The sequence below is a fragment of the Sturnus vulgaris genome, chromosome 2 (genome assembly GCF_052056855.1).
Source record: "Sturnus vulgaris isolate bStuVul1 chromosome 2, bStuVul1.hap1, whole genome shotgun sequence".
Classification (NCBI taxonomy): domain Eukaryota; kingdom Metazoa; phylum Chordata; class Aves; order Passeriformes; family Sturnidae; genus Sturnus; species Sturnus vulgaris.
Window position 1 is genome coordinate 108,738,460 of NC_142244.1, and position 14,529 is coordinate 108,752,988.

General features: G+C 37.6%; 1 protein-coding gene across 17 annotated transcripts in view; it reads right to left on the bottom strand.

Annotated features, from left to right (window-relative positions):
* Positions 1–14,529, bottom strand: part of DMD (dystrophin) — a 1,142,416-nt gene that overhangs the window by 158,789 nt on the left and 969,098 nt on the right. For all 17 annotated transcript variants that reach the window (XM_088160350.1, XM_088160356.1, XM_088160354.1 and 14 more), the window contains one exon: positions 710–856. In XM_088160350.1, coding sequence (XP_088016476.1) covers positions 710–856 — 147 coding nt within the window. The remainder of the gene's footprint in view (positions 1–709; positions 857–14,529) is intronic.

Sequence of the window (14,529 nt, forward strand, 5' to 3'; positions counted from 1 at the left end):
ATTGATCTATTTTATTCCAATCTATGCTATTTTATTCCCTTCTAACAAAAATGAGCTCTGCCTTTCAATACATTTCAAACTCTGATCTCTTTAAGCAGAAAAAAATTATTATAGGAGCAGATGCATCTTTCCTCTTTCCAAGAGTCACAACTTGGCTTTTAGTATATCATAATCTTTCAAAGTTATTATGTCTTTTCCCCTCAGGATGTGTTTAAAAATTTACTGGAGTGCTTTCGCCTTACTCTCTGTATCTTCCAGATGACATTTAAGTAAATATGAAAAAAGACAGTAAACCACAATATTTCAATTAATTATCTGTTCTATCAGCAATAACATCTCACCCTGACATACTGTCTCCAAGTATCTTCAGAGAAGATGAGAAGATTTGTTTTCCAAATATCTGAATTTGATAAATCAAAGCAATAATTTACAGTGAAAAGTGAATTGTTCACAATGTTTCCTGAGCTCTGTGGAAGAGAAGGGATTATCTTTGAAATGTGTGCAAAACATTATATTTTTAAACCATCTCCAGGATCAGGTTGGGCCTCTGTCTAATGCATTTACGAATGGTAACAACGAAACATTTTCTTGTTTTCCTTCCTTTCATTCCTTAGCACGCCTTTGGTGCTATCCCCCAGGGAACAAAGCACAGAGAAATAGAAACATTTACTTAAATGCAGCATAAAGAAAAAAGTAATATGAAATATACCTGTAGCACCTTCCACCTTGTGTTTAGGTCTTCCACACAGCTGAGATTGTACTGGGAGAGTTGAATATCAGAGGGAGTGAAGCGGTGAGCGAGCTCATTGACCTGATGCACCTTTTCTTTAAGGGGAACAAGTTCTGCTCGATAAACCTGTGAATCAAATATAAATATAAATAAACATCAGCACTAACTTCAAAAACTATTGGCTCTGCTACCAGCTGATTAGTAACTAAAAGATATTATTGCATGTCAAGCTGAAAGGAAAGAGCATACGGTCATGATTCTGTTACCAGGCTGTTTATTTAACTTTGTATGGACTTCATGTCTCAAGTGCAAGGCCTGGTATTTCAGAAGGTGCTGTGAATTTTGGAACCTTCATAGCCACTTTTGGCCAGTTTAGCTGAACTTCTAAGCAGCACAGCCACCGGCAGGTGCACTGCAGAGCACACTTGTCTCCTGCTTCACCCTTTACTCGTGTGGAACGTGTTCAGTCAGGATGGATGGGAGTGATGAGTACAATTTAACACAGGGAAACAGAGGAAGACAGCTCTTCCCAAATATAACAGATGGGAAAAGGATGAAACTTTTACAGATCCCAATAAGACCATGGTTCTACCACGGGTATTGTGTGTGTTACAAATAAAAAGGTTAGTAATGGAAAGTCCATTAAAAAAAAAAAAAAAAAAAAAAAAAAGAAAAGAAAAAGAAAGAGAGAGAGAGAGAGAGAGAGAGAGAGAAAGATTAAAAAAAATTGCTATGCATCTCAAACTGGCTTACATGACTCATATTTAAAAGAAAAATGAAATTAATGTTTCTTTTAAGATAACCTTTAAAACTATGCATAAAAGTAGTTTAGCTCATAATTTCAGTAATATATTTGAAAACCAGAATCTGCTAGTTACAAATTTCTTTTTAAAATCAACCACCTGATGGGGATGTCTCCATGATGTATCTGGGTAAATTCAAGGCACCATGACTTTATCAAAGAGAGGAACCTCTATGTAGATCTTCTACTGCTCCATATTTATCTTTTCTAAGGAGACATTTATGAATTTTTAATGTGATAAAATATGTCAAAATGTAACAATGAGTCATTTCTAAGGGACAAATTCTGTCATTCTTAGGATCATGTTTTATGGCCATATGATATCTGCAGAATAATATACTTGCTATATTAGTCTGCTCTATAGCTCCTTTCAGCATTTTTAATATAAACCACATGCATCTCATTTTAGATGATCAAGTAATCTGAAATTATTGCATATTAATCTTTTCATCAACAGATGATGCAAAATAAAGTAAAAAAAGCACATCCAGTATCTCAGTGAACCTTAAGAGTAAATAATATGAAGATATTCATAGACATTAGAATGCCATGAAGAGCACTAAAGGTAAATATCATTGAAAAATTGTTCCTCAAATGTCTTTTAAAACCAGACTTGACTTCCATCAATTATGTTAAATTACCCTGCAACATAAGGAGTTAGATTGACTTAAGTGGTACTCATGCAGTGAATGACTCCAATGATCAATCTTTAAAATACACCATCAGAAGGGATGTGTATTTTGTAAAGGAAGTGCAGAGAACTATGCAAATGCCAGAAGATGCATACATCAAGCTCATGACATAACAGTTGATTTCCCCATTTCACCAGTTTTATACCACTGCAGTAGAACTGAGATTACTGGTGAGAACTGATTTACAGTTCAGTGCTGAGCAAGGTCTGAAATACCAAGAAAAGGAAGACAGCTCACGTTTGGTTTTACCCCAGAGAGTTATATATGTGCTTACCCTGAACTTTTTAGTTAGCAGTTGAGTTCAGAGAACAAACAACATGCTGTAAAAGTAGACATTTGTTGTTGTAAAGCAAAAGCCTCAAAGGCTGAAGAAACATAAACACTGCTATCTGAGCACTTCACTTACGAAAGGATGTTTTACTGCTTTTTTTTCCTGTGATCTGCTATTTTCATGGCCCAAGGTACCTGGTCATGACTCTTGGCTTACATTTGGGATCATCAACTCAGCTCCTCCCGTCTTGCTTAGTTTCCAGTATGAGAGAACACCCCTAGTGTCACCAATGACCACTTTACATAAAATGTAGATATACATGTGTATATCTTTAGATATCTTATAAGAGAAAATATATAATAGAGGCAATATATAATAAAATTAAATACCCACAATAAATAAGTATATAAAATAAAAATCACTGATAGAGTAAATGCCAGTCAATAGATACAAAGATCAGTTCCTACTCTACAATGGACTTTAATGCAGTTCCTGTACTAAATCGAGTTTAAATCGATTTTCTATTATTTGTATGGGATTAGGATCAGGTTTCTGATTGAAAAACATCATTGCTTAAGCAAAGCACACAGGCTTTATCAGAAACTTGTTTTTAAACATTTATTAAAGTATCTGTCTGATTTCAGACCTATTATTTGCATCTGCATTGTGGACTTGAAAGTACTGGTCTCACTTAAATGCTGACATTAATTATTAGTTAAATCACACAGCCATCATTCCTAAATTAAAATGAAATAGAAAATCTTTCATAATTAGTCAGTATGTTTTTTGACTGTAAGTTATTTACAGACCAGAAAGGCTATGGCACAGAAGCAACACTGAAAGAAATGAAATAGACATGGAAGTAAAGAAGAAAATTCATCTTTGCCTTCTCTTTAATCAATGGCCTAATTAATTTATTTGTGCTGCAAAGATAATGATTTTTGCAGTGTGATAATAATATTCCAATGCACAAAATACCACAGCTTTTGCCTTCGAATTCAATATTCTGTATTCTATTATTGCTCAGCCTGAATTTTTGCTAATGTTTTTATTAGCTGGCCAAATACAAACACGATAAACAGCAAGAACAAAAAATGGAATGCTAGTCAATGAACAGCTATCTAATTAATGCCAGTAAGCTTACAATTAGAAAACTGTAGACAGAAAAGAGAAAAATAACCACAGAAAGATTTGAAATATGACTGTATTATTAAGAAGCCAGCAACTGCAAGTCTTCTTTAAGCAATAGTTTATCACAGACAGCCAGTCCATCAGTCAGCATACATGGTTCTAGAGCTAAGCATTTGTAGAAGCAGAAATTTAGAATTTTTACTGGAAATGTTACAGAAATATTTATATTTATATTTTTAATAACCATTTTGTTTAGTACAAGGTTGATTTTTTCTTTTTCTTTTTCCCTTCTGCATAAAGAATACTAAATATATAACAGGCTTATAATGAAAAAAATTAAAGAATTGTATTGTTGTATGTATTTAAAACCAACATACATGGTGAGTAGTAGTGATTACTATCACAAGGAGATGTACCCATTAAAGTGCTCAGAGTGCAAATGAGTTCACAATGTGAACAGCAATAGGACAACAGGCCCCAAATTATCTTCATTATAACTGTCCTTATGCAAGACAGAATTTCAATGGTTTGTGATACTGTAGGTGGTAGATTGGATTTTAAATGATCCATACAGTCTTGTTAGAAAATATTTCAAAATGCCTTGGAAAATGAGCGAGGACTCTTGGAGGCACATACCACAGATATCCTAACCAGACAAATACCAAAAGTCTAGAGAGCACACAGTGGCCATAATCAGTCAGATGAAAAGCTCATCTTGCCCAGTCCCTTGTCTGATAGTAGCCAATGCAATTGCTTAAGGAAGAAAGCAAAGGAAAGCATCAGCTTCCCTGTCCCTTGTGTTCTTCCAGCTCAGCAACTTGAGTCTCAGAGATTATGGAGCCAGAGGCTGTATTTTTATCCTTGATGGAATCTTTTGCAAGGAATTACATATTTGATTTTTGGACTAACATAGGCTTTTATGATCTAAAATATCGTAGAGTAAGTTTAACATTTATGTTAGAGATTTTGGGTTTTTTAAACCAATTTCTAGAGACACATTTGTGACCTTCCCTAAATCTTAGCTTATAAGCGACAGATCAACCATTCCTAGTGGACTTTGTGCTTTGTCAGGATGTACAAGACCTACATCATGTTTTCTTCCTTCTTTATGCTTAAGATACAAATATTGAGATATATTTGATTAAATGTGGGCATGTGTAAGGTATGTACATCTGAGAGAGTTGCCTTTATGCTTATATGGTTCCTTTATATTCCACAGCTAATCAAACCCAGGAGTTGAACATAATGGAAGATTTTACTGACGGATGGCAAGAATCACATTCTGAATTTCAACATCAGAAATGAGCAGATTTTAATTGGCTATATCGGGAGCCTATGCAAGTAACTCACATACAGACAGCTATCTCACATGTGAAAAATAAGACAAACCCCACCCCAAGTGCATTTATTCTGTCCTTAGATACCTTTTACCTAGTCTGTTATAATTCTTTTTAGATTGAGGTTCCCAAACACTTCCTACGATATACATGTTATGGATACAACAGGGACTTACACTGTGGTACCGTGATATTTCCTGCTTTTTCAGTAATTTCCAGTAATTCCTCACATTGTATTTGGCTTTCTGAATAGTCCTGAGTACTGATGTGATGTTTTCAGAGACTTCTGTTATGATTCCAAGACCTCTTTTGTGGGTGCTAAAGGAATGTTTGAAAGGCCTAAAGAGATCATTACTGTGCACAGAAAGCTGGGATAGCTTTTCATACATTTTGCTTGAGATTTACCAGCACTTGATTTCGTCTGCCATCACTTTGCAGGCAGTCAGTGCTATGAAGGCTTTCCATAGATGTTTGCAATCTGTCCTCACCTTAAATACTTTGAATAGGTTTGTATCATCAAGATGTGTGACTGCATCAATAATTTTCCTTTCCAGTTAATTTATGTACATGCTGAACAGTGTAGACCTTCTGAAGCACATCATCTTCCTGTTTGGGAAAACTGACCTGTGCTTTTGTTTTCCATCTTTTACAGGAAATTACCAGATAATTGGTTATTTATCCACCAGAAGACCTTTTCTGTTGTCTCACTGGAACTTATTTTCTTTGCCGGAAGACATCCTTAAAATCTTTGGGGAAAGGCAAATGACATGTAGTCCCTTAAATATTATGCTCATGTTTCCCTAAAGGCACAGTTATGTAAGAGATGTAAGGCATATCTACTTTTACAAAACAGTTATCTCTTCTACAGAATGTCCTTTCCCAGATTCTCTTGTCTGTAGGTCCACAGGTCTGACTACATGCACTATTTGAAAATTGTCACCATATGTGTCCCTCATCACTCCTTATTAAAACCTCCTGATTTTAAATAAGAAAATGCTGTTAATAGATACAACTATTTTACACTTCCATTAGAACACAAACCGCCATCTGGTTCTGGTGATTTAATGATCTTAATCAAGACAATTTGTTCTCTGTATTTTTACTTCAAATAGGTTTCTTTATTATTTTCTTAACCAGCCCGTCTTTCCAGATTGTTCTGAATCCATTTGGATGGTAGGGATTAGTTCTCAGGATGCAATGCCTCTGTGCTGCCTTCACACATTTTGTCCTTTTGGTTCCTTTTCGGCAGGCTCCCTCATTTGTGTGCAGCTTTCTTTCTGAAAACTGAACACTGCTGCAGTGGATTTTTTGGGTTATTTTTGTCCCTACAGAGATGCTGACCTTTAGTTCATAATGATCCCTATTATGATAGCAATGTTTTGAACTTGCAGTGCTCAGTACCAAGCCAATTCTTTTCCCTACTGGTTATTCTCTTGGAGTTTCTTATGTATTTTCTATTTAGTGCTGGAACTTCAATTCCAAAAGGATTTTAGGCTAGTGCCTGTAATTACAGATCCGTTTCTAACATATTTTAGAAGATATAGGATAAGCCTCCCAAAAATATTTGCAAGTTGTTTTCTGCATATTTTCCATTAAATTTGCTTGTGCTTTGAGTATCCTATTCTAAGGTAGTAAAACCCACCAGATAGCCCTCACCTCTTTCCAGAATACCAACTCTATTAATGAAAATTTGATGCTTAGGGTTTTTTTCAGATGTCTTTTCTTCCACATTTTAAATGCCATGTGGGTGGTTTTATCCTATCTTTTATTTAAGGAACCCTAACACAGACTGATTTTACTTTGGAAGGCTGCCCAATGTTCAGAAGAGAGGAAAAAAATTAGATGTTTTTATTTAAAGATTCACTAAAGGGGAAGGGATTTTGTCAATGCAGTGAAAAGGTTTGGTTTTCTGTTAGGATTCATAAATTGCTTCCATAAAAACGGAAAGAAAATTCACTAATCATTCAAGTAGAAGAGTAAAAATTAGAAAACAAGCTTATTTCAATAGAAGTATTATGTATTTTATACTAATTGTAAATTGCAGTTATATATCATATATATTTATATATACCTATAGATAAACAAACATATATAATATATATATATATTTATAATATATATATAATCAATATTATATGTTTTTCTAGCTTCATGCAGTTTTTGTTGCCAAATTCATGATAAAGTTCAGGAAGGAACACTGACTCTACAATGCACATTTTCCATGTCTTAACCCCCTTCTCCCTCAATGTACAACTGCTGGCTGACAAGTCAAACACAGAGTTCAGGAATCCAACCAAAATTGAATCAGGTGCCTGTAACTTCCAGCTCACTGTTAATGGAATTAGGGAGACTAAAGCCCATTAAGCCATTTGGAAAATACACCCTGAAGAGGAAGTATATTCCCAGAAAATTAAGTATTCATTGTGCACAGAGAAAAACTGAAATGAGGACTGTTTTTTTATTTATTATCTGCTACTGAAAAATGCCAATGGATCATTAAAAATGCTTTTTTACATTTACTGTCCTTATTCCTACTGATCCAAACACCTACCATGTATGTTTAGATGCAGTCCACAACAGTGCCTTGTCAGAACAAGTAGCATTTATGCAGCTGTCCTGAGTATGAAATCACTGCTGCTTAGCATTTGCCACACTGACAAAGGAAAATAACAGCATGCACATAAAAAGTCATGTATCTTATGCACACCTCACTGAGATTGAGTTTAGCTGTATGTCTTAAACGTTGTATTCAATAAAAAGGCAATGTCTAATACTTATTTATTTGCAACTGGTATGCAATTATTCAATAAAAAAACTTAGAACAAGCTATTATGATTTGAAATAGTCAGTATTCCTATTGGCTCTGACTTACCTGCAGCATTTCTGGTGTGAAAAATAGATTGGGATGAGATCCATTTTGTGTGTTATTCTGTCCTTCGTGCTCCTTAACAATGCTTGGACTTGTAAACAGGTTTAAAAAAATCTATGTGAGACCACGTGTGGGCAATTACTCCACCACTATCGTGTGATATTTTTTCCCAGCTGAGTCACCCTGAACGCACTGGTAAAAATCAAGACTCATTAGTTTTTCCCATACTCATGGGCAGAGGGACCATGAATCTCACAGTGCATATACTGCAGTACCTTTCTCTTGTTGCAAACAGGAGTTAAAAGAGACTTTAAAGTTCATTTCACCGATGCATCAAATGATTTAAATGTTCAGTGCCAGCTTCTGGAAATGAGTCTCTATCTATTTGGTTATGGATGGAACTGGCACGATGCCTGTATAAGATGTTAAAGGCAATTTGGCATAATCTCTAGATTTTTATTTCTCAAATTTTATGGACTGGCAATTATAGCAACACCAGCCTTTGATTTGAACACTATGTTTATGCTTAGAGCACAACATTGGAAATTAAAATTGATCCCGAAGTTAGTTTCCCCCAGAGACAGTAAATGCAAGACCTCAGTAGATAGTATCCTCTTTCACAAATGTTCATTTTTATAAGCCTAAGCACAAGGCATTTAAAACATTTTTCCTAGCTTTTTATAAAGGAAGGAAAAAAAATAGAATAATTTGAAAATAATCTCTAGTTTTTCCAGCAATGGTATTTACTATTTAAGCAGTTCATGTCTTTATGCAAGACTAAACATTGTAGGAACTATATTTAGGAATTAAATGTTTTGCACTTCTTAATAAACTTTTCAAGATCATGCAAGCTTGGACATGTACAAAAACTGAAGGAAAGAACACAACTTTTCTACTGTTATTAGTGTATAATGCATAATGATATCTAAATAATTTTGTATGTGTACTGAAAATTATTGCAAACACATGCACTAAAAAATGTTTTCATTCTGACGAAACTCTAAACTGTCATCACAGACTGGCTGAAGCTGGAAGGCAGCCCTTGAGATCATCTCACCCAGCCCCTCTGCTCAGAGCAGGGCCAGTTGCCCAGGACCATAATCAGTCAGGCTTTAAATGTCTCCAATGATCAAGACTCCACCACTTCTCTGGGCAACCTGTGCCAGTGTGAACAGACACAGGTGTCTCTTCTCATATTCAGGTGGGACTTGATGGATTTTAATTTGTGCCCATTGTCTCTTCTGTCAGTGGATAGTACTAAGAAGAGTCCAGCTTTCTCTTCATTTCCTCTCATCAGGAATTTATACACATTGATAAGATACTGAACTGCCTTGAGTCTCAAGGCTGAGCTGTCCCAGTTCTCTCAGCTTCTCCTGAGAGGAAAGATGCTTCAGTCCTGTGACCATATTTGTGGTCCTGCACTGGACCTGTCCCAGTGAAGTCCATCCCTCTCTCATACCCCAGAGCCCAAAACTGGACCCAGCCCTCCAAGTGTGACCAAGGCTGAGAGGAAGGACCACCTCCCTCAAACTGCTGGCAACGTCCTGCCTTTTGCACCCCAGGGTGCTGTCAGCCCTCTTTGCCATGAAGGTGTGTGTAAGAGACTTAAAGATCACAATTTGTTCAAATGCTGTTAAGATCACTGAAGGACTTTGTCACTGTAGAAGCAACTGCTCATCTGCGACCACCAAAACCCATCCCATCCCAAGTATGCCTTCTGGATTTCCAAAATTTGAATTGTGAGTTAATCCACCTGACAGCAACTTGAGATAAGATAAAGGTGGTACTATTATCCAATCATCTCAGGTCGAAGGAAAGGTAAATGAAGCTGGGGAGGAGGATGTTTCACTGCAAGGAGTCTGTGGGAAGGCCAGCTCAGCAGCTGCGCTGGTAGCTGGCTGTGGCTGGGTCTGGTGGGGGGACACCATAGCCACTGACTCAAACAAGGAGAAAGAACAAGCATGGGACTAATTAGCATTGGAAGCGAGGGAATAATTTAACCAACCAAATAAGAGAACTGTGCAGCTAATGAGCACTGATTCCTTTTACTTTTTTGCTAAAATGTATAAATGGTGAGAAGTTTGGAGTGACCTTGGAACCCCCATCACTGAGAAGCCCAGGGTGAAGAGGATCAACGGGATACTGCTGGATCCATGGGTGGTGACTATCATTCCATCTGATCTCTCTCTGTCTTTCTCCCCTCCCTCTTCCCCACTCAATTCTTTTATATTTCTTTCTATCTCTCTACCTCACATTTTACTGTAAAATAAAATCCATACTATTGACTTTGGCATATGATGTTGTTTACACCTTAATTTAGGCAGAGGCATCTCCCTAGTAATTGTAATAACTGGATTTTAACAGTGTGTTCCCATCAGCTGTTTGTCTACCAGGACCCCAAGGCTCTTCTCTTCAGAGTTACTTTGTGTACTGTTACCTGGGTTCTTCCTCCCAGGACATAGGACATGGCATTTATCCTTGTTGAACTTCATGAGATCCCCCTCAGTGTAATTCTCCATGCTGTCAAGGTCCATATGAGTGACAGCACAACCATCTGGTGTAATGGCTCTTCCTTCCACTTTTGTGTCAATTGGGAAATTACTGAAGGTGGGCTCTGTCCCAGGGACCATTTCATTAATGCAGATGTTCAATGATATTGACTCAAGATCAACCATTGCAATATCCTACATATGACTTGCCTCCAATGGAAATCTCTAGTCCTTCATGTGCATGGAGATGGTTTAAAAGATTAGCTGTTCCATCACATTCCCAGGGATTTGGGTGAGGCTGACTAAGCTATAAGTCCATGTCCTTCCTCCTGTCATACTTGAAGGTGAGAGCAACACTTGCTCTCTTCCAGGATGCAAGAATTTTTCCCAGCTGCCATGACTCTTGAAGACAATTGATAATGGCCCCCCAATAACATTTGCCAACTTGTTCTGCACTCACGAATCCCATTTCTGGGATTTGTAAAGGACTCAGGTATGACAGAACTATGAGCATGATCCATGCCCTTACATGTTCCATCATGGGTATTTCTCACACTTAGTATGAAGCAGATTTCAAGAAAAGGAGAACTGTGCCTATAGAGAAAGTCTGTTTCCCTGGTCTGTGAGCAGCACTTATCCAAGGCTGTGGCCTCATGCCAGCCTGACATTTCCGTGAAGAATTCCCTCAAATAGAAGAGTCTCCTGCTAGCACTGGCTTATGTTAAACCTCAATTCTCACAGCCAGTGAAAGAGACAGAAAAGAACATCTGGCACTGTGAAGAAAATATGAGATGACTTAGGGAGAAAAGTTCTCCTGTGTCAGATGAATTTCTGTTGAGGGAAGGTTTTACAGGAGCAGGATCCATGTGCACAGTCAGGTGAAGGGTTGCCATACACCTGGGCCACAGCAGGTTCCCAGCACTGAGGATTCTTCCCCTCAGCTCACTTTGTGTCCAAGTGGAGAAGTATTCATGGGCCAGAGCATTTCTTCTCATTTTATATTTAAAACCATACAAGGTTGAGCTGTCCCAGGACAGTTTAACAGTCTCCATCTTTTTTATTTAAAGTGAGTTAGTTTCTTCTTTGAGGGGTTTAGTGTACTCTGATTCAAATTGCATTGAAACCTTGGTTTGTCAGCCACTAGCTCAATATGCTACACTTAGCTTGCTTTTAAACTCACCCTGTATTTTTATTTGATTGTAGTGCTCCTGGGGACAGGCGGTGTTGAGACAAAATGGATTTCAGCTGATTTAATTTTCCATCCTATATATTTTTATAAACTCAGAAATGACCAAGCAAGAGTGCACTACAGTAGAATATAAATCCTCTTCTGGGATAAAAATAGTTCAAACAAAAAACATCAGGGGAGAAAGAAAATCAAATTCCCTTTAAGTTCTTTCCCATTCTGAATTCTGTATTTCTAAATCAGTAAAACATTTTTCAAAAGTTATTCCCTGCAATTTGGAAGACTAACTCAGTATTTCTTTTAAAATAAGGTTATTAAAATTTGAATAGATGAAATGAAAAATGAACTAATGTCAGGTATTAATTTTCTTCTTTTCTGAACTCTCAAGGGAAAAAGCAATAATTTGTAGCAATGTTATATCTAGCAGAAAATATTTACCTATTAGGATGTCTAATTTAATGAACAGAAGCACACCAATAAATGGATGCACTTATCCTGAAACACAGATCACTAGGTTGCTATAATCTTTGTTCTATTTATTTATTTATTTATTTAAAATCAACAACTGATATACAGGTTTGTGATTCCTGAACAAATACAAGCTCTACTACTGCTTTGCCATCTATTCTGAAATTGTGTTCTCCTCCATGGAGGGGGAAAAGTATATAAGCAAATTTAGATTGTAATTCACTCTACAAGAACAACTGTACCCATGTCATGGCAGAGCCCATGACTGCTGAAGTGTTATTAACAGCTCCACACCAATTTTTCCATATAATCAAAGAGTTACTCAGTTACTTTGCGACCTAGAAGAGATGAAGTAACGAGGAACTGAAAGCAGCTAGAAGGATTTCAAAGTGTGATCTCAAAGTCTAACAACGACTACACCAAGGTCACAGAAAACATAAAGGAAATTATGCAAAGTAACTTTTCCCTTTAGTATGGTTTCATTCAGCACTATTAAACTTAAAAGCACTTGCAAAGAATATATGCTTAGGTTGTAGGTTCAGTCAAATTGTTTTTAAATCATTAATAACACAGTATCTATTGCTATTAGTGAATTTGTAAACAATGTATGTTAGATATATGAAAAGAAAAGGTTGAATAATAACCCCTGTTCATTACTAAAAGCTCTTCGAGGTTATAGCAAGTCCCTGTCCTCAGAAAATAGTTGCTACAAAGCAAATCTCTAATGTGCTGTAAAGCAGCATGGCATTTTAAAGGCAAATGCTCTATTTTCTCCTAGCTCTGTCCAGGACAGAGTTGGTTTTCTCACCGTGGTCATGACAGAGAGCAGGGGAGGGTCGGGCAGGGGATGGAGCTGCTGGCCTCATGGCTGAGCCTAGGTTGTATTCCACACCTTCCACATCACCACTGAGGGGTGGAAATAAGGATTCTCTCCTCTGTGAAGAAACCTGGGGTGTTGGCTGGGGGGCCATGGAGGGTCTGGGGCCATTTTTGTGTTTTATCTTGGTGGCCACATGGTGGCCAGTGAATATCTTTTTTTGTATGTAAATCACACTGTCTTTTGTATACTTTTGTTATTCATATTGCTGTTCCTGTTAGTTTTTCTTATTTCTTTGCTGCTTTTCAAGTAAATTGTCGTTAATTCAGAATCTCTGTTTTGGTCTTCCTCTTATGGAGAGGAGTGGGAGGGGAAGGGAACACTTTCAGTGGGGTTTATTTTTCAACTGGGTTTTAAAACCAGTGCACTGACAAAAAAAAAAAATAATAAAGGAAAGGAATTTAAACCAGAAAGATTGCAACGTCTGCATCATAACATTACATGACACTGAAAGCTTCCAGATATCAGCAGGCAGATCCTGTAGCTCAGGAGGAAAAATATGGATACATACAAAAGCTTAGCTTAGAGACTACTAAAACACAGATTGTTTACTGACACTCGACCAACATTAAACAATTCAGACAAGAAGCTTCAGAAACTCCTCATTTTTTCTAACCAAAAGCTTATAGAGAGCTTTATTTTAATTTTAAAAGAAATCTTTACTTTCTCCTCTCACATCTTTAAATTCACCCTGTATCTATTTTGCCATGTTTAACCTCATAAAGTTGATAATTCCTACCTCTAGTAAGGGGGATAAAGATTTTCATAGAGCTTAAGGGCAAAAGAAGTTATTACAGTCCACTCAGTCTCTAATATCCAGAAAAATGCAGGTCAGATGGACTGTTCAATGGCTTTGCTGAAAGCTCTGTGTTCCAGCCTCTGAATTAAATTGAAATTCCCATCTCCACCTTTTCACCACCACTGCACAATGTGTGTAGAGTGTGCACGGGTGAAACACCAAGTCAACACAGAATCATAGAATGTCTTGGGTCAGAAGGGACCTTTAAGATTATCTATTTCTAACCCTTCTGTCATGGACTGGGAACCTTCCACTAGACCAGGTTGCTCAGACCTCCATCCAGCATTCCAGGGATGAACATTCCAGGGATGGAGGGGGCATCCTCAACTTATCCAGGCAAACTGTTCCAGTGTCTCACCACCTTCACAGTAAAGACTTTCTTCATAATATCTAATCTAAACCTATTCTCTTTAAGTTTGAAGCCATTATCCCTTGGCCTGTCACTACATGCTCTTGTAAATAGTCTCTCTCCATCTTTCCATCTTCACTGGAAGGCCGAAATTAGGTTACCCTGAAGCCTTCTCTTTTCCAGACTGAACTATCCCGAGTCTCTCAGCCTTTTCTCTGTGCTAAGGGTGGTGATTAGAGGGGTGCTCTATCCCTCTAATCATCTTGGCATCCTCTGGACTTGCTTCAACAGGTCCATGTCCTTTCTGTGCTGGGTACCCAGAGCTGGATGCAGCACTGCAGGTGGGTCCCAGCAGGGCAGAGCAGAGCAGAGGGGCAGAATCCCCTCCCTCACCTGCTGCCTATGGGGCTTTTGCTGCAGCCCAGGGTACTTTTGGCTTTCTGGGCTGTGAGTGCCATGGCCAGCTCATGTCCACCCCTCACCCACCAACTACCCCAAATCCTTCTCAGCAGGGCTGCTCTAGATCTGT